At 41.1% G+C, this 21,026-nt stretch overlaps 2 protein-coding genes across 7 annotated transcripts in view; both read left to right on the forward strand.

The window, feature by feature from the left end:
• Nucleotides 1-21,026, forward strand: part of LOC118811457 (protocadherin gamma-A11-like) — a 192,282-nt gene that overhangs the window by 153,943 nt on the left and 17,313 nt on the right. The window contains exon 1 of one of the 6 annotated variants that reach the window (XM_036575682.1): nt 13,122-15,934. The exons of the other annotated variants lie outside the window; for them this stretch is intronic. Within the exon in view, the coding sequence (XP_036431575.1) occupies nt 13,460-15,934 (2,475 nt within the window). The 5' untranslated portion in view covers nt 13,122-13,459. Of the gene's footprint in view, nt 1-13,121; nt 15,935-21,026 lie in introns of those variants that run through there. 6 annotated transcript variants of the gene reach the window in all.
• LOC118811477 (protocadherin gamma-C5-like) lies at nt 8,866-11,283 on the forward strand. Its single transcript, XM_036575705.1, has one exon. The coding sequence runs from the start codon at nt 8,896-8,898 to the stop codon at nt 11,281-11,283; it is 2,388 nt and encodes a 795-aa protein (XP_036431598.1). The 5' UTR covers nt 8,866-8,895.

Consider the following 21,026-nt stretch of genomic DNA (forward strand, 5'->3'; position numbering starts at 1 on the left):
CAGGAATATTTGGTTGTTTTTGGAAAGCCCTGCTTCCTAAGGCAACATGAATGTGCTATGTGTGTGATACTCTGAGTATGTTCTGCCCTTGTATGCTGCCTGTATTGTATTTGTGATTGATTTGCCACATACTTAGTTTAGGAATATTGACTGTATTGATCAGATGAGCACACTGACCAGCAATATCCGGCCAGTACTTGCAAGATCAAGAGATTACTAGTTTCTTTATTTCTAATCTTGTGTCTTTGGCGCATCATTGGCCAATAATTTATTTTTGGACACTTTATTAAGAGTTTTTTTCAAAGATTACGTTAGTTTGTATTTTTCCCTTCTCTTGCCATCATCACTGGGGCATGCTCTGTTTTTTTCTGCCTGTAATGTTGACGATAGGACTGTTCTTTCTGCTGCAGAGCCTTTTCTGTCCTCGTCTGTCCTGTGCTTTCTGACCAGGTGTGGCCCTTAATACAGATTAAAGAAGGACAATCCTCAGACTCAGTTCACACACAAACACACACACATACACACTGTAGAGAATTACTGTAAGTTTACATTGGTAATTCTTCAGTAATCTAAACATATTCCTTAACTATAGTAGACTGCTGGAAAAATTGAGCTATATATATGTGATCTTAAAGACTGGCATAAGTGCAAGTCATGTGAGTTTGGGTGTGTGGTAAACAATTTATTGCTGTATTTAACAGAAAGCACCATATTGGAGATACTGCCACTTAATTACAGTAATTTTACACATGTTACACGTTGCTCTGTTGTGCTTTACTGTTTTCTAGATCTCAGTGTGAGTGAGTGTGGGTGGGTGTTTCTTTACTGTGTCTCCTGTGCTGTGTGCTGATCCTCTGAAGGGATTACTTTAGCTTTATCGAGGCCAGTGAGACAGTAGGGCACACAGACACATGGACATAAGTCACATGACACATACACTCCCACCCACCACACACACACACACACACACACACACACACACAAAACACACACACACACACACACACATACATGAACAACAACAAATTATATTTTGTGTGTCTGATGTGAGACACATTTTTCTCTGGCTTGTTTTTTACCTTCTGATGAAACTAGGTCATGTGTGTCTGACTCAAAAATCACAGTAGCGCTGTGAATAAGAATGGATTGCTGAATCATGTAAGGTCAGTGAACAGGTTAAAATGGCAAATAATAAGTGCATTTTCTTAATATTAATATAATTATTAAAATCCTAATACAATTATAGATGTAGTAATGCGTGCTACTGTTTTGAGTGAGATGGTATCAGCCTATTTTCCAGTTTTCAGGAGCAGTGCTCTCCATCTCTCTCTCTCTTTCTGTCTGTCCTTCCCCTCCCCCTCTCCAGCTGCACCACTCTGCAGTCTTTGTGCTGTGTGCATTGGGCTGCTCGCCCTTTCAATTGGAGCAAAATGGGCTAAAAATACACATGCGTCAATTCACTGTAATCTGAGTCAGATTTCTGAATAAGACAGTCTTGCTGTTGTATCGTCTTCCTTCAGTGCCAACACAGTGTTTTTGGGTACCAAGATAACAGAAACAGTGTACTATTGATTGTTATGATAGTCTAATATATCATTGTTTAGAGAAATGTGGTACTATACTGGCACACAACACAACTTTGCACAATGGTTTTGTGTGCCACATGCTTATCCATCTTTTTCTCAGCCTTCTTCCCCTTTTTCTTCACATTATTTTCTTTTTTCATCTCCTAGCCCATTTTCATCCTGCCATGTGTTGCCACAGCAACAAGCTGACTCACAGGCAGGGCTGTACCATTATGTCAGAGTCCACAGGGGGGCAGTGAGAGGCTCAGACCTGAATGATGTGGTATGAGGGAAAGAGAGAGATGCTGGGGAAGATGAGATACCCCTGGACTGGATGATGTGGTACAGTAGCCTGAGATTCTAGGCTAATGTGATGGGGGAAGGGTGTGTGAATGGGTGTGGATATGTGTGTGATCAGGATGGGTGTTGTCCCCTTCACAGTTTAAGACTGATCACACAGACAAACAAACGGTCATTTCTTCAGTTACCAGCAGATAATGATGTTACATTTGTGCAAGCACTGTAGTTCATATATGTTAGGTGACATCAGTACTGGTGCAGTGTTGAGGGATTAAAGCTGTAGACATGCCTGTCTTTTTTTACGTCTTTATCTAGCACATGCACAGATGTACATGCACACAGTCATGAATAAAGCATCATGCTGTGTCTTCTGACAGGAGTCCTCTGCTGTTGTACTGAGGGTACTGCAGTTTTCTTCACCATGCAGAGGGGCACTGCAGCAATAGAGAATGGCTGCATCATATATGAATAACAAAGAACAATTTTAAATACATCTTACCAGTTACTCTTCACTTTCATAAAGTCTCATGGACTTTATTTTATCTAATTCTACTTTTTTCTGCCATGTGAGTGAATTCTTTGGTTACAAATGCAACCTGCTCAGTGACTGCTAGCTTTTTTGTAACACATGATTAAAGGTCAGCTTAGTGAACATACGACAACAGTCCATTAGACTATTACCTGCCCCAATCCATCTTATACAAGCCGATCAGGTCATTATCAAGTCACTCATGGGCTGGATCAGGAGTGCTGGAGAAAGAAACACATGCAGAGTGGAGGATCCACAGGAATAAAGTTGAAAACCACTGATCCCACACTTTAGTAAAGAAAATTGTTTTATATGGTTCTATATAGAACACTCAAAGAACCTTTTGCATCATTAAAGGGCTCTTTGCATCATGAAGTTCTTCAGCTTGATGGAGAATGTGCTGTATGTTTTTGAGGGTTCTTCTATTGCCTGACATCATTACAGTGAACTGGACTGATTGAGGCCAGTAGTTCCTCACTCTGGTCCTGAGCTGAAAAAATGACTTACAGGCAACAGAGAGAGATATGAAATATATGGGTTTTTGTTTTTGTTTCATTTTTTTGTTGTTGTTGTTCTTAACACATTGTTGTATATTATTTCTAAAAGCCTGAAAACTGTTACAAGAGAGAAAACATTTGTTTTCATTTCCCATATATACCTTGTGTTGCAGAGCTTTAACATAAGACCAACAAGGCATAGAGAGGAAGAAGGAACATGGTCTCTTTTGAAACCAACAGATGCGTTATTAATGTTAAGCCACTCTAAAAGGTTACAGAGTGAACATATAGACATACAGTAGACACATATTAGTACAAATGTGTTTAAGCAGACACATTAAGTGAGCGCTTTCTGTTCACTCTACTCTGTTGCTTACTATTTTTTTTTTTTTCTGCAACATTTGAGCACCGCAGGCGTCCTTTACGTTGTGTAATAACTTCACGATGAATGGACCAGTAAAAAAGCTCCAAAATTATTTGGAATTAAACCTTTTTAAAATAACTTTCATTAAAAGTTAAGAATGTAAGAATGTTTTTTCTTCTTCTGAAAAGTCAGCATTTTGGAGATGCTTGATTTTGTTTTTGTTTTTGGACAGTGACAAAAAATCTGTCTGTGATTATTTTATATTTGAATTCATGTACACAAACATACATGCACAACTGAATTCACATAGCAGACTTTAGATAGTTTGCTGCCCTGTATGACCTTACCTGTGCACCTTGCACTGGAGCATTATGTCTGGATAATAAAGAAAATCTTTTCATTTTCAGCTTTGATTTTTAATTTTGTGTCATATTCGGCCCATTGTTTTGATGTGTGAGTCATTTGGTTACTTTTGCCACAATTTAGATGGTCATAGTGTCTTTATGGTGATCTGTTGTTGAATTTTAGAAATATGTTTCTGGTCACTCATTTTGCCTTTGCACCAGTGAGAGCTGATAACTGCACTGCAATCTGTTGCATTTAAAGCTGTGTTGTATTGTAAAGAAGATGGGTAAGTATAGATCTGGGCCCTGAACTGTCTGAATGATGCACCATTCTAACCAAATTCCTTCATGTTCTTCTCTTTTTCATGTTGATCTGCTGCCTCTGATGCTGTGTCCATCTGATCTGCTCTCGCTCTTACTCTGGTCCATTGCTGTGACTCAATAAAGGTAAGAAACTTTTCCTTTTGAAAAGCTTTAAGACCACAGTCAGGAATTACTTTACTGGTACTGCAAAAACTAAGGTGTCTGTACATACTGTACATGCTGTATCAATCCTTTGGTGATTACTAGATTACTGATTTAGATCGATTTACACCATTGATTGATTTTACATGATGGTTTGTGCATTATAAAAGTACACTTTTTAAATATACATTTAAAAATTAAAAATTAAAATGCCTTAATAATATAACATTAAATATGACACTTTAGCTGAGGGAGAGCCCACAGTGGTCATTCTGAAACACTGATACTGCTGTGGAAATTAAACAAAGAACATCAAACATGACATCAGCTGCCTTCATGTTTAAGGAATGCTTGCATTCATGTTCCAAATTAGATGTGAGGCTTGTAATTTAATTCAGTGTTGTTGTTTTCATCATTCTAAAACACTACATATCTGTAGTTACCCTGTTTACTTCACTGTTATGTAGAAAATTAACAAAATGGTCAAATTTTATATATTTTACTGAACAAATATTCAAGTATGTACATATGTTTATTCTGAACTTTGCTATGCTGTATTTAACGTATGTGTATGCACTTCACCACACACGTCTTTCAGCAGCTCTCAACTTTTTAGGTTATGTAGGCTGTTTGCATTGATCAGTCCTTTTGCTAATGAGACATAGAATGTCCCTCACTGTATGGGGGATATAGGATGCTGTGTCTGATATTAAGCTACAGTGTTAATAGCAGTGACAGAGTCCAGTCTCGGTTCAGTGTGTTATTCGGCTGTATTGGGAGCAGTGAATGGGTTTAGTGTTAGAGTAAGACATGTGGGGGTTTTGTTTGCTTGGCCAATGACCGCTTCACAAATGTGTCTCTGTGGGAGGAGAGCAGGTCTTTGTGTCTTTATGGCTTTCTTCCGCATGGCTGCGCGCTACATGCAGAGGCGCGTGGTCGCCGCCTGTGTGGCGCTGTTCACCCTCGTGGTGCTGAAACAGGCGTTGTGGCTCCTCTGCAGCGCAACCATCTTAACCCTCATCTCCCTCCCCTCTCTCTTCTGCCTCTCTGACTCCTGTTTCTTCTCAGTCTGCTCGTTCGGGGCACCTTTTTTATAGTTATTTATAAGTATATCCACATGTTCTAGATATATTATTATAAAACATGACAGGTTGTGTGTTGAAGCCCCGGATATGTTGATTCTGGTCAGTTTTACATCCGTGAAGTGCAAATTAGTGATGGAATATTTCATACTTTTTTGTTCAAATGTTGAACTCTAAAGTAGTTATCATTAATAAAAAGCCTTCGTATTGTAAGGAAGTCAAGACTGTACTGGTTCGCACTGGAATAGCGTTACTGCTCAGGAGCGCTCTGTACTGAGCGCTCTGCACTGGACTGAACTGCGGTTTGCGTGTTGTACCACAGGGTGGCACTAACGTGACAATCCGAGTCCAGAAAGTGTTGTGTTCGATTATTATTATTATTATTATTATTATTATTATTATTATTAATGTGTATGTGGGTGCACTGATTATCTTGCTATCATTACTATTACTACTACTAATCATAAGCAATAATGATATACAGTATGTTTAGAATTACAACAACAACAACAACAATAATAATAATAATAATAATAATAATAATAATACTTGTGTGTCATGGCAGTGATCATGGTCTCTTGCTCTAGTTAACAGTATTGCTTGTACTGCTTTGAGGATGAGATGCTCTGTGCACAACAGGCTCACTTGATGACATTAAAATGCATGTGGTGCGTTACTACATTATTTCACCATTTCCCTGGCAGCATCAATATGGCTTTGAGACCACACTTTAGACCACACAATCAAAAAATGAAATGTTGCATTTACTTAAAAATGTTATGTAAAGTGGTTCAGTGCAACTGTGTTAAGTAGCTTCTAAGGTACTTGATTGAGTAATGTGTGCTTAAAGAATTCAAGTAAATCACTCTAAAGTGAGTTCTAATTAACAGGACCAAATACTTTATGTATAACTTCAACAGTTCAACTTAACATGCTGTACTAATTAAAGTAGAAAAGAACACAAAGTTAACAGGTTTAAGTTAGAACTACATAATTTGGTGAAGTTATTACTGTGCTAACTGAGCTGTTTTTGAATTATACTCAGCAGTATAGTTACATGATAACCAACAACAATGTGGCTAGGCAGTTAACCAAGGAGTAAAAGATGCTCACACAATGGAAGGCAGGTTGGGGGGATGATAACATGAAGAGGGAGAGTAAAACAAGTCAAACAATATGCAAATAGATTATGCTAGGAGCCAGTAGGAAAGACGTTGAATTCTACCCAAGATTACATTGACCAAACTAACACTTATGAAGTAAATCTGACAACTCACTAAATTTCATTAAAACAACATGGCTGACTCAGTTTCACAGACTAACATGCATTTGTTAAGTAATATAAATAAGAGAAAGCTGGTTTTAACCAACATCAAAGCAATAATTTTTTAGTGCATGTTCTAATACCTGTGTAAAAAAGATGATGACTTACCCATATATTTGATCCATGTTGTAGTGACATAACTTTTTTTTCTAGTGGACCACAAAAGATCAATACTTTATATACTTCAACCATATGCAAAAGTTTGGACACCCTTGGTCAATTTACATGTTTTATTGATTTTTTTTTTTTTATGAAAATGAAAGTTACACATCCTCTATTGAGAAGACACTCCGGCACACTTTAATGCACAGTTAGTGTTAATTTGCTGAATTTAACATATTGGACAAAAAAAATAAACCCTTGCAAAATTTATGACACATTTAATATGGTATTTTTTAACCAATTTTTTAAACAAATAAAAAGAAAAGGTGCCAGAAAAAACAATAATATTCTTAATATGTGTGTTATACCTATAGTATGCTGGAGGAACTAAATAAGAGACTGTTATTTGGAACACAGCAAAAAATCTGGATACTGGAACAGTAGAATTATACTAACTCATTGTGGATAAGATCTGAGGCTGGTAAGCAGTAGTTCAGTGTGTATTTGGGAAAGGGAGAACTTATGGTGAATAGACAGTGAAACTCTGTGTGGACAAAATGCCTCATGTCTTTTACCTCTACAGGTTCTGATTTAAAATATATAGTTCAGGTCAACGTGATTGACATTGACATTGTTTTGGAGCTTGTTGTGGCTTCATTCGTGACACCTGTGCCTTAAGACTCCACTGTAGAATATAGGTTATAGGTTATAGCTCACATCACCCCTTGTACACTGTGTGTGTCATAGAGAACTTCCCAGCTGCAACAATCTTATGTTCAGTATCTGCCACTGATGCAGACCTGGATGAGAATACAAAGATCTCTCACTCTCTGCAGGATGTGTCTGCTTCTTCTTTTGTGTACATTAACTTGATAAATTTCAGCAATTTAAGTTGTGTAATTTGTAGTAACACTTGTAACAAGCTTGTATAGTACTGCAAAGCCTGGCTTGTTGAGTTCACTCAAATTATTTTATTGACTTGTTTTTCTAAAAAGCAGGCAGTATTTATGTTTAACTCTTGAAATCAAGTTTTATAAAGTAAACTACAAATTGAATAATTACCACATTGAATTCTGCATTGCCCATAAATTATAAGCTTTAGCAAACTTAGTAAAACATATTTCACAGCCCATTAATGAATCCAGTCAGCCTGGTCACTTTATTCTCCCTTTGATGTGTTGTTGTACTTCTGCTGGGAGAGAGAGCTCTTGTATGAAGTTAAAGATGATTATTTGATTTTTCTGTAGCTTATGGCAGTCTGTTCTCTGATATAGTCAATATGTTTGAATTTCTTTAAATAAAAAGCTAGAAGACTGGACAGTAACATTCACTATGAGCGCGCACACACACACACACACACACACACACACACACACACACACACACACACACATCCAGTTTAGCAGAAGGTTTTAAGTAGTTTAAGTTGCCTGATGATGATTATTATTGTTGCTGTTGCTACACAGTATTACAGTATAATATTTTGCAACTTTAAAGATGAATTCTGTTTTGTTTCTACACAATTCACTAATTAAGATGTAAATAAGCTGAAGACATCTGAAGATTTTAATGCCTTTAAAAGCTGCATCACAGAAAACCTTTACATGAAATAGTTACAAATATGTTTCTTGATGCCTGAGACATTATTTCAGGATAGTGAAACACGTTTTTTGGCCTAAAATGTGTTTATTTTATCCATTGATGGCAAAAAGGTATATGCAGGTGACAGAGAGGCAAAATAATGCTCAATGACAGCTCACACTCACTATTTTGCCATTATCAACATTATATAAAACCTTGATTGAATTATACAGATTTTTTTTAATTAGTGAAATTCCCCTTTAACATGGCACCTTATGCAAAAAATACATAGTGTATTAAAACTTGTTTATTTATTGTATTGTTAGCATGTGTTGTTGATAAACGTGTAACTTTTATGTAAACAGTTATACTCACAACACTTCTCTCTCTAGATAGCCTGTACCTTTAAACTAAGCTGTGCTCTCATTGGTGCATACTACAGCGTATGTGCACCAACAGGACTCCTGCTAACTCTGAGTGATCCAGTATCCTCAGCTTCAGCATCAGCTTTTAAAGATGCTGCTCTGCGCACAGAGATGGAGACAAAGACCTTCACGTGTTCGGGCTTGTAGTCTTGCTGGATTCTCTGTTCGGCTTCAGTGCTTTCTGACCGTTTGAGTGTTTATAGGTATGTTCTTGCAGACATGGTGGATTTTGTCACCGTGGGAAAACTTCTATTTCACTGATCGACATGGATAACGGGATGCGAGGCTGTTTAAGTTGTGCGTTGGTTCTCCCGCTGATGTGTGCGTCTCTCTGGTGGGCGACAGTCGACGGGCAGATTCGGTACACCGTAGCAGAGGAGTCCAAAAAGGGCTCGGTCGTGGGGAACCTCGCCAAAGACTTGGGCTTGAGTTTGGCTGACATATCGAGCCGTAAAGTGCGGATCGCCTCCGAGGCTGCTGAGCGCTTCTTCAGCGTGGATCTGGGGAGAGGAGAGCTGGTGGTGGAGGAGAGGATAGACAGAGAGGCTGTGTGCGGGCAGAGCGGCAGCTGCGCGCTTCCGCTAGAGGTGATCGCAGACTCTCCGTGGCAGCTGCACCGGGTGGTCGTGGAAATTCAGGACATAAATGACAACGCCCCGAGTTTCCCCACCAAGGAGATGGTGCTGAAAGTGGCCGAGCACGCCGTGACTGGAACGCGCTTTCCTCTCGAGAGCGCGCAGGATCCAGACGTCGGCAGTAATGCAGTTCGCTCTTACACTTTAAATAACAACGAATATTTTTCTGTCGCTACCAAGACTTTGAAAAATGGTAGGAAGTTGCCAGAGCTTGTTTTAGCAAAACTTCTCGACAGGGAAAAACAATCCACTCATGAATTGCTGTTAACGGCTGTGGATGGGGGAAGCCCTGTTAAATCTGGCACTGCTAAAATCACAGTGCACGTTCTGGATAATAATGATAACGCGCCTCAGTTCACCAAACAGACATATGAGTCTGCCATAAGCGAGAACAGCCCACCGGGGACTGTTATTGTGGAGCTCAAAGCTGTAGATTTAGATGAAGGCTCAAATGGGCAAATCCGCTATTTATTTGGTGAACGTACTGGTGATGACGTATTACATATTTTCGACTTAAATTCAGAAACAGGCTTATTAACACTGAAGGGGTCACTCGATTATGAAGAGGTTTCATCCTATGAAATTGATGTAGTGGCTAAGGATGGGGGCAGTCCTGAAATGGAGGGGCATTGCAGCGTCCAGATAAATCTGATTGACGCCAATGACAACAGACCAGAGATCATTATTAAATCCCTGGCTGATAGAGTACCTGAGGATTCCCCCATTGGTACAGTGGTGGGACTAATAAATGCTCGGGATCTGGATGCAAATGAAAATGGAAAGGTCAGCCTACAGGTAATCAGCAATACACCATTTAAGTTAAAGCCTAGCTTTGAAAACCACTATGAATTAGCTACGACAGCTCGCCTGGACCGCGAGAAAAATGTAAATTATAATGTAGAAATCAGTGCCACAGACTCAGGCGACCCTCCTCTCTCCACTAAGAAAACAGTGGTAATTAATGTTCAAGATGTCAATGATAACCCTCCAGTGTTCTCTCAGCCCTCATACACAGTGTATGTTGAAGAGAACTTCCCAGCTGGAAGAATCATATGTTCAGTATCGGCCTCTGATGCTGACCTGGGTGAGAATGCGAAGATCTCTTACTCCATCTTAGCCTCTAAAGTTCAAGATGTGTCTGTTTCTTCCTATGTGTACATTAACTCAGATAACGGCAGCATCTATAGCATGTACTCGTTTGACTATGAGAACTTGAAGGTGTTTCAGATCCAGGTGCAGGCCAAAGATCATGGCTCTCCATCTCTGAGCAGCAACGCCACAGTTCATGTGTTCATCCTGGACCAGAATGACAACGTCCCTGCTGTTATCTACCCCTCTGTAGCCTCTAACTATAAGATGCCTCGCTCCGCTAAAGCAGGCCACCTGCTTACCAAGGTAACTGCAGTGGATGCAGACTCAGGCCACAACGCCTGGATCTCCTACAAGTTGCTGGAGGCTACAGATGCCTCTCTGTTCAGTGTGAATACTTACACAGGTGAGGTGAGAACTAAACATGCAGTTTCAGAGCATGATGACTCACCCCAGAGGGTTCTCATAGAGATAAAGGATAATGGTGATCCAGTGCGGTCTTCTACCATCACGCTAAACATAGTGTTGGAGGACAGCCTCCATGAACCTGTTTTAGACCTCCAACACAAAGCTCCAGAGCCCATCAGTAGAAACGACCGCATCACATTTTACTTGATCGTTTCTCTGGCCTCTGTGTCTCTGCTGTCTCTGGTGACATTCGTCATCTTAGTGATGAAGTGTGCAAGAAACAGCAGAGGCAGCTGCCTGAGACGGACTGACTCTGACAGCTACAAAAATCCCACTCGAAACCTGCAAATCCAGCTGAACACAGATGGGCCTATAAAGTACGTGGAGGTTCTGGGAGGGGATATGTTGTCCCAGAGCCAGTCCTTCAGGTCATGTCTCTCTCCAATGTCAGAGTTCAGTGATTTTACCCTCATTAAGCCCAGCAGCACTTTTGACTTTAAGGACATGATCAGCGTGCTGGATGCGTCTCTACCGGACAGCACCTGGACCTTTGAGAGTCAGCAGGTGAGCTGAAATGTGCTGTACTGTGATATTGTCAACACCATGCTTCTTGTTGCGTGATATGTGGTATGATTTTTGGACTTAAACAGCATAAAGCCTGTCTTGTTGGGTTTACTCAAGTGTTAAAAGGAAATCAACAGCTTTGAGTCATCGTCGTGACTCTAAATTGTGGCTCACTTTAAGGAAACCTTTTGCTGCATACACGTCATATGCAAAAGTTTGTTGATTTTGTAACAAAATAAGTTAACACATCCTTCTACAAGGAACAGTTTTAAATATTTCCAAATATTCAAATGCACAAGTTCTATTTATTTGTTGTTTAACATACTGGGGAAAACATAAACTCTTATTTGTGCAAAGTGTGACATTTGATGATTTATTTTTTTCCAATATGTTAAATTTAACAAGTGCAGAAGTGTGTTCTCTGTAGAGGATGTATGAACTTATTTTCACTTAGAAAATTAACAACACATGCAATGTGACCAGGGGTGCCCAAACTTTTACATAAGACTATATATGCAGAGGACACTACATATTGAATATTATATAAACTAGTGGTTCTCAAATAGGTCCTTAGGGGGACCTCTAGATGGTCTACATTTTTCTTTTTTCGCTAAGTGTTGCAAGTTGGGTTGGAGCAAAAATGTGGACTGTCTGGGGGTCCCTGATGATGGGTTAAGAACCACTGGTCCAAACACACAGTCTCACATCAAAAATGCCTAAACATAAACTCTACGCATTTAAAAATGTCATCGCTGTGCGTCATTTGAACACAGCAGCTGCCCTTAACATTGTGTAACAATGTAAAGTTTTATCTGGAATAAAATCTCTTTATATTAGCTTACATTAACATTTTTGCCTTGCTCTGTAAAGTTACTATTTTGGAGATTGTTTGTTTGTTTGTATTCATTCATTCATTCATTCATTCATTGATTTATTTATTTATTTATTTGGATAGGGAGGATTTACAGTACTCTCTCTCTCTCTCTCTCTCTCTCTCTCTCTCTCTCTCTCTCTCTCTCTGTGAGGATCTTATTTCTTTGTCGTGTGTTCATTATGTTCATTATCTCCTCACAAAAGACAAAAGCAGAATTTGTATGCTTGTTTGCTTTGCTTCAGATCTGCTGATATGTTATATATATATATATATATATATATATATATATATATATATATATATATATATATATATATATATATATATACTTTTTTTAAAATTGTAGAAATATTAGGATCTAATACAGGAACAGATAATAAATTGAGCCCATTTAGAAACAGCGCCCCCGAGTGGAGAACTCTTGATCTTGCATCTGTACAAGCTTTGGATGCGCGTGTTGCCTTCAGCGCTCCTTCTTTCGATTGTTTTACAAAACAAGCTTTCATTAGACGTAGAAAACTCACGATACAGCCATAGAATCTGAAAAATTATATAAACTTAGGATAATAACGTTTTGTCAAAAAGTTGTCACTGAAGGACGAAATTAATTTACAGTTCATCTTCGTTGCCACGTGAAAATATTTTGCCTGTGAGTCACTCAGAGAGAGTCAGACTTCTCAGTCTTCTTCTTCTCAGTCTGCGCTCTCAAAGTTGTGTGGCTCCGCAAAGGCTGTGGCTGACTCCTTGCGAAGTGTGTTATTTACCACCCGTTTTCAGGCACATCCCGCATCCTGCTCTCGGATTGGCTAGTAGTGAACATATCCTGGAGTTCGTAGTGAGCTCGCTGGTGAATATGAGCTACTGGCCAACCCTAGCACAAGAAGGGGGAATACTAATAGCCAGTTTTAGCGCAGGAAACGGAATACTACCAGCCATTCTCAACACAGTGGGCTGGACTTGTCGGAATACGGGTGGGGAAGGAAAATTGGTGTGAAGAGCCTGTTGCTCGCTCCTGGCCAATAGGGAGAGGCCCTTGGTGGCCTAGTCTCCTCCCCTCTGTACAACGGAGGGGCATAGGCAGCGCAGAAGTTTGGGGAATCGGCTGGATGGACTGTTTTTCTTCTCTTTCTCTAATTTAACGAATGTTTTTTCGGTCACCATGAACTCGTCAAAACGCCTCTTTCTGCTCCACACGAAGCGGATTAAGTTTCGAACGGCGTGGTAGGAACAGTTTAAGTGGAAATATGGATTGAACGTCGGGGGAAAAAAACCCTTTCAAACTTTCTCTTCTCCAGCTCTCTCTCTCTCACAATGGAGCTGAGAAAGCGGAGCCGCTGCCCGGAATGGCGCGCGCTCTGGCTCGCGCTCTGGCTCGCGCTCTTCCTCTCCTGCCTCTCGAGCGCGTTCGGGGACCTCAAGTACTCCGCCGAAGAGGAGCAGAAGCCGGGCTCCATCGTAGGGAATATAGCAAAAGATTTGGGCCTCACCCTTCAGAGGATTATTGAGAGGAACGCGCGTGTTATTTCGGACTCCAGCGGCCAGTTCTTCGAGATCAACTCGGACAACGGCGCCTTGGTCATCAAGGAGACCATTGACAGGGAGCGCATCTGCGGCTCGATCGCAGTGTGTTACTTGCACCTTCAGATCCTCCTCGAGAACAAGCTCGAAGTGCATCGCGTCGTCGTAGAAATATCGGACGTAAACGATAACGCACCGCAGTTCCCCGCGCGCAACTCCTCGCTGGAGATCTCGGAGGCGGCCGCGCCGGGAACGCGTTTCCGCCTGGAGAGCGCGCGGGACCCTGACGTGGGCGTCAACTCGCTGCGCACGTACCACCTGGCGCCCAATGACTGCTTCGGCCTGAGGGTCGAGACCAAAAGCGACGGCGGTAAGTTCCCGGAGCTCGTGCTGGAAAAGGCTCTGGACCGAGAGGCGCAGGCGTCATTCCGCCTGCTGCTCACGGCCGTGGACGGTGGGCAGCCTGAGAAATCGGGCACCACCCTGCTGCTCATTAAGATCCTGGACGTGAACGACAACGCGCCAGTGTTTGACGAGCCTGTGAAGAAGGTCAGTCTTCTAGAAAACTCTCCTGTGGGAACTGTTGTTGCAAAACTCAATGCCACTGACGCAGATTCTGGAATGAATGGGGAAGTGGCTTTCCTGTTTAGTAAATACACGCCAGACATAATTCTGAATCTATTCAGTGTGGATTCTAAAAGTGGAGAAATCCAGGTTATTGGAGAGGTGGATTATGAGCAAACCAATGTTTATGACATTACTGTCCAGGCCCGGGATGGTGGAACCCCCGCCATGGAGGGCTCCTGCAACGTCAAAGTAGAAATAACGGATGTGAACGATAACACTCCGGAAGTTGCATTGACCTCTCTCACCAGCCCCATCAGCGAGGATGCTGAAACCGGCACTGTCATTGCACTAATCAGCGCTAGAGACTTAGACTCTGGTAAAAACGGTCAGGTGACATTAAAGGTGTCACCAGGGTTGCCTTTTAAACTGAAATCTGCCTTTGGGGAGCATTACACCCTTGTCACTGATGGCCGTTTGGACAGGGAAACTGTCCCTGAGTACACTGTTGTTGTCACAGCGACAGATGAAGGCTCTCCTCCATTGTCTTCACAGAAGACATTTGTAGTCAGTCTCTCTGATGTGAATGATAATGCTCCAGTATTCTCGCAACCCTCTTACTCTGTAGACATTGCAGAGAACAATGCCCCAGGTACCCTGATAGTGGCGGTCTCAGCCTCAGACCCAGATTTGGGGGACAATGCCCGTCTCACCTACTCCATCTTGCCCACCAGTGTTCGTGGCAGCCCTGTGTCCTCTTACGTCTACATCAACCCAGAGAACGGTAATATCTTTACTATGCGTTCATTGGACTATGAGCAGATGAACGCCTTTAAAATTGAAGTGCAGGTTCATGACGCTGGGACGCCGTCTCACCGTTCCAACGTCACCGTCCACGTCTTTGTTATCGACCAGAATGACAACCCGCCCATCGTTCTTTATCCTGCCCACTCTGAGGACTCAGGCCTCCAGCTGACCGTACCCCGCTCTGCCGCCGTTGGCCACCTTGTGAACAAGATTGTGGGCTATGATCCAGACAGTGGGCACAATGCCTGGCTGTCCTACAGCATCACCCTTGGAGGCGATGGAGCCTTCTTCCTAATTGGAGAGCATACAGGTGAGCTACGCACTGCACGGAAACTGGCCGATGACGAGCAGGGTGGCAGGGAACGGCTATCCTACAGCTTCATAGTGGTTGTGCAGGATAATGGTAAGCCTCCCAAGTCCACCACCGTCTCTGTCACCGTCGATGTGGAGGAGAAGAGCATGGATGCAGCCACAGACTCCCACAAAACTCTTTCTCGGAAAGTCAGTGGGATGACGGATGTAACCCTGTACCTTATCATTTCGTTGGGCTGTGTGACATTGGTCTTTCTTGTGACCGCTGTAGTTGTGCTGGTGCGGTGTCTCAGACACAGGGACGACTTGACATGCTGCTACTCAAGGAAAGACTTCCGTTCCAGGCATGCCTACCAGCAGCGCTCCCATAAAGACCTCCATCTCCAGCTCAACACGGATGGGCCGATCCGGTACATGGAGGTGGTGGGGGGCCCTCAGGAGCCCCACACACGCACATACAGGCCGTGCTACTCAACCCTCTCCAGCAGGAGTGACTTTGTGTTTGTCAAGACTCCCATGTTGAGCCATAACAACACATTAAACATGACCTTAACCAGGAAGCACTTAATGAACTCAGCCAATGAGGTGAGCGTTCAGCTCAGCACACCAGCCATAATGTTGCATAATGTTCAGTAGCTCTGTGTGTGAAGGGTCTTCCTGTCTCTCATTTGTAGTGTTGTTAGACTCTCTTTATTTGAACTGAATATAAAATTGTTATCCTTGCATGGCTTTTCTTATTATACAGTTCTGTGTGGTGCATGTTTTACATTAGGGGAACTCATCTCTGATCCTGCAGGGCCTTAGTCCAGCACAATTTGATGCTCTAAGATACCAACTAAACCTGATAATTAACTAATGAGCCAAATTAAAAGTGTTTTAACAGGAAAATGTGTTGATGAATAAAGCCCACCCAAGACTGAAGCAGGGCATGTTTTAGATGTTTGAGAGCCATAATGTTTGATCAGACCAAGGGGAAGGAAGTGTACTCCAGAATGGAAACTAGAATAATAAGGTTACAGTACTCTGGCAAAGCAAAACAGGAAAACAGAGAAGGTAAAAGATGGAAGAACAAAGAAAGAGCAAAGAAGACCATAAATAATTGACAAGTAGGAGATTCTGAGACATCTACCAGCAAGAACAGAAAAAAGTCATACAGATATATGAAGAATCAAAAGCAAAGGATATAAAGGTCTAAATGAATGACTGGAAGTGAGGAAGATCACAAGGAGAGATTTTGAGTGATAAAAGAGAGAGATATTTGACAGATGGTAGAGAAAGGAAGAGGAACTGGCAGGCAGAAATGAGTATTGTGTTGAGAAGGAAAGTGGGGGAAGGACAAATGGGGATGGAGAGAGGGACGGAGTGGACGGGGCTGTGGAGAGGAAGAAATCAGTGTCTGAATAACAGGATCCCAGAGGTCATCCTGTGACCCTGGACTTCCTGTTTTGCTGGACACTTGTGACTGATTGATCCCATACCTTTCAAGTCGTGTGACCTTTAGTAATGTGTGAGTGTATCACCTCTGGGCAAGCCCATAATAAACCTCCATGGTAACTAGGCCTCAGACATCCTTTAGTATTCTCCAGACTAAGGAAGGAAATGAGTTTTTTTCAGACACTGAGCTAAAATACTATGTAGAAATATAGTAAATATGCTTAGAGTTAATACTTCAGTAGCCTGAGTGAAAACTAAACCAACTCTTACTTTGCACTCTTCATTATAAGTCACCAGTGCTTTAGCCTCTTTTTTCACTTACTGAGGTGGAGACGTGTGTCAGATTCCTTACAGTTTTGGTTTTCCTGGGTTTGGAATGTGATGCGTGAGGTGGAAATTCTTTAGGGCTACAGGCCGAGGTTATTTATATCCGCTGTTTGTTGAAGTAGGACTCGCTGTGTAATCTCTGGTGTTTATATCATGTTTTTGAAGCAGGAGCGAGGGGGGATGAGCCTGAGAATGGGAATTTGTTTTCACGTTCTTTCTCTCATTCTCTCAATCTCCCAGCTTCTCCCTCGTGTCCCATCGTTTAGTCCTCTGGGAGTCATTTTGGCCTTTGGGCCGTGAGGAGACCATCTGGCTCCTCTGGCATGACACGTGCACAATGTGTCTGTGTGTGTGCGTTTTGCAAGAGGGCATGTGAGCTGCAACAATAACAGAAGGACAGGCCACTAATGGTTCTGACATTCGGAGCAGGACAGTAAATAGTTTTAGGCCTTGTACTTTTACAAATATAATGGGCCCAGGGCCTAAGAGGGCATTGGATTATATTGCATTGGTTAGCCTCTTTTATGCTTTCTCTCGTTCTCCATGCCTTTTTCCCTTCTGTTACTGCTATTATGAAGAGAAAAAAAGGGGGAGGAGCTTTCCGTCGGCTGCTTTGTCTGTTTTGCCATTATGATGTAAACACTGTTGTAGTTTTCCTTCTTCATACTTTCAGCAGTAAAGACATTGAGTATGTTGTACTATTAGTCATCTTTTAGTGTGCCATGTTTCTAGCAATCATTTGCTCTTTCCCCATCCTCTGCTCTCTACCCCTGTGTGTGTGTGTGTGTGTGTGTGTGTGTGTGTGTGTGTGTGTGTGTGTGTGTGTTCGTTCCTGCCAAGACTTCTGATCACCATTGCAGCCAGTTTCCCCTCTAGAGCTGTGAATGTGTATATGTGGCTCGTACTCAGTGTCAGTGTTTAAAAGTGTTTGTGTGTATGGTAGATTAACCCACATCAGGAGAGTGTTTCTGATAAGACCCCCTGCAGTGGCCTAAATTGTGCTGGTGGGGAAGAAGGTTTTGCTGGAGACCCGTATCACAATAATCAGATTAATGAATGCCCTCTAGGCAGAGTCAACTTAAATGGAGTTCTAGATTGTACTGCACAAAAGTCAGCATGGTGAAGCTGAAGTTCTAAACTGTTCTGTGCATAAACCATCTTAATATTCACCTTCAAAAGCTTTTATGGATAAAGATAAGAGAGTTAATAATTAAGTTTAACTGAAAGCAACAAACATTGTGTTTTTGTCTTCTTAATGTTCTTTAATTATGCCATTTCATTGATTTATTAATGCCCTAAACTGTTAGCCTAGAAACTAACCATCCTTAGCAACATTCAAATGTTTATGTTAAAGGAGAATTCCACCATCAGATATTCTTTACAGTGGTGATGATAGGAACCAGGGGTCACAATGTCTACAGCATAAACATTGCTATTTGAATAGTTATCTGAAATTACCAGTGAACCTAACCCTTCATCGATCTGGTTCCTGTCGCCATTGCCTATTTGCAATTGCACATTTCACATTAAATCACACAGAATAAACTTGTTTACATCTTAATGATTTAATCACTGGAATTCCCCTTTAAATAATACCAACAATTAGAGAAAACTAGGTAAAAAGTTTTTTTTAAGTTTCCATGTAACATAAGCATGTTTAATGCAACACACTTAATTAATTGCTTATTGCTTTAGATGAAGGAAATCTAACCCATAAGGGAACATTCTAGAGAAGTAACTCAAGCTTTTTTTATGCAACTAGCCACAGAATTCTACGTTGTTCACATTACTGACAGGTGCTGATTTGAGAGCTGTCAGAACAATGAGACATGGATCAGTATCAAGCTTGATTACAGAAACACTGCAGTGTTCTTTTGTTTCTACTGTAAGTGTTTCATGTACAAAAGACTAGAACACCCTACAGTTTGTGTCTGACAATGAGACGGAAAGCATTATTGTAGGAAAACATTATTAGGGAAGAGGAACTTCCTCCCTGTTGTAGAGAATAGGATGAAGTCGTGTTTTTGGTGGGGCCAGCCAAAGGATGTGAGCAGAGAACCAGCTGTTTTCCATGCTTTTTCCTGCTATGCACTTTGGTTTTGGCGGGAAGTCTGTGTGTGTCCGGTTTCCATTTTATAATTGAACCTGGCACTTCAAGTGTTAACACCCCGTTAATACACCATCTTGACCAACATGTGTCTTTGGCCAGACTAAGACTTTAGTGAATGTTACTTCTTCTAGTGGAGTTTCATGGTTAGTGTTAGTGTTATTATTGCTTACACTCTTAAAACTAAAGATGCCAAAAGTGTTCTTTGAAATGTTATAAAAGAAACTAATATATATATATATATATATATATATATATATATATATATATATATATATATATATATATATAGGAATATATTGGAAGCTTCTTCTTTTCAGCATTTTCCCTAGAGGCATTCAGACAGTGCTTTCGGTTCTGGCTGAGAGATTTTAGCCACTGAGCCACAGCTGTTTCATTAAACTCCTCACTAAAACACACAGAGTCACGGTAGACCCAGGAACACTAAAAGCTGTGATTTAGGTTAACCTGATGTTGGAAATTCTCCTTGTGTTGAAACAGACTGCTTGACCCAGCTATAGCACAGCACCAAATGTCAGCATGTGTAAACAGAAGATGTTTGTGTCATTGTGACCCCACAGTTTCTGACTATCAGTCATAAGCAGCATCTGAAATCACTCCCTGTTACAGTAATAGAAATAGTGTGCTACATCGTGTATCTGCCATGTTGTGGTATTGGTAAATTCCCAAAAATACATTTCTTCAGTTTGCAAAGTAGCAAGAATTTTCTAGTGAATAGTGAATAAGTTAGAAATCAATCATCATGCCAGTGTTTTGTTTGAAAGTTTGTACCATGCCTTCAACTTGTAGTGGTACTAGTAAGTAGACTGTGATTGAGGGAGGCGGGGGAACTCACAGAGAACTTGGGCTGGAGCTCTGCATGTTTTTTGTTGGAGCTAAGAGGTCTGACCCCTCCCTTTTTGAGCAGTGGTAAGATTGACAGATAGGACTGAGGAACAGGGAGGAGATGGGGTGGTGATGGGAATTGTGAAATTGGTCATGGGAAAAGGAAGGTAGAGATTTTATAGGGTTTTTGATTGGAAGGCATTTCAGGCACAGTCCTCCCCCCCAAATTTGTTATTCCATAGCTCCATTTATTTTATATACAATAATATACATTGCACATTTAAGTCTTACAGACATTAAAAGCTTTAGATAAGATTTTTAGATAGGTAGTTTTATTCAATATTACATGTATTTTTAGTGATAAATAACATGTTGTAAATACCTACGTACTACATTTCTTATGCCTCATATTTCATTAACTTCTCAAACATTCATATGTTATACACTTAGTTTCGTATATCACTTACAACTTCATTCATCATATAAAGCCTGTGAGGTGGAATTCATTTGTCTGTAATCATTTATTCATTTGTCTGTAATCCGACCGCTTTCATATAACTGAAAACAGTGACTCTAAACTTTTAAACATTGCAAATGTTCTACATAGTTATCATCATTGTCATCTACAAACTGTGTATTTTTCTTTGAAATCTTGTCATGTAGTGTTAGAGAGTGGGCTTTCCTCTTTGCTTTTCTGTGAGATACAGCATGCTCTTGCCGGTGACCTTGAAAGTGCACAGAGCCGCATTGACTCCAAATACTGATGGTCACGGTGCTGGAATGTCAGACCTTTTTGAAAACTCAAACTTGTTCTTCCTCTCTAGTTTTCCTGTCGATGGCTACAACTGAGAAGAGACACAGATAAAGTGATAGTGAGATGGATCAGAAGGAGTGTGAGAGGGAAGATAGGAGGATAGAGAGAGATCAGAAGGATAGAAAGTGAGAGAAATGTAAATGAGTAAA

Source organism: Colossoma macropomum, unplaced genomic scaffold (genome assembly GCF_904425465.1).
Source record: "Colossoma macropomum unplaced genomic scaffold, Colossoma_macropomum, whole genome shotgun sequence".
Classification (NCBI taxonomy): domain Eukaryota; kingdom Metazoa; phylum Chordata; class Actinopteri; order Characiformes; family Serrasalmidae; genus Colossoma; species Colossoma macropomum.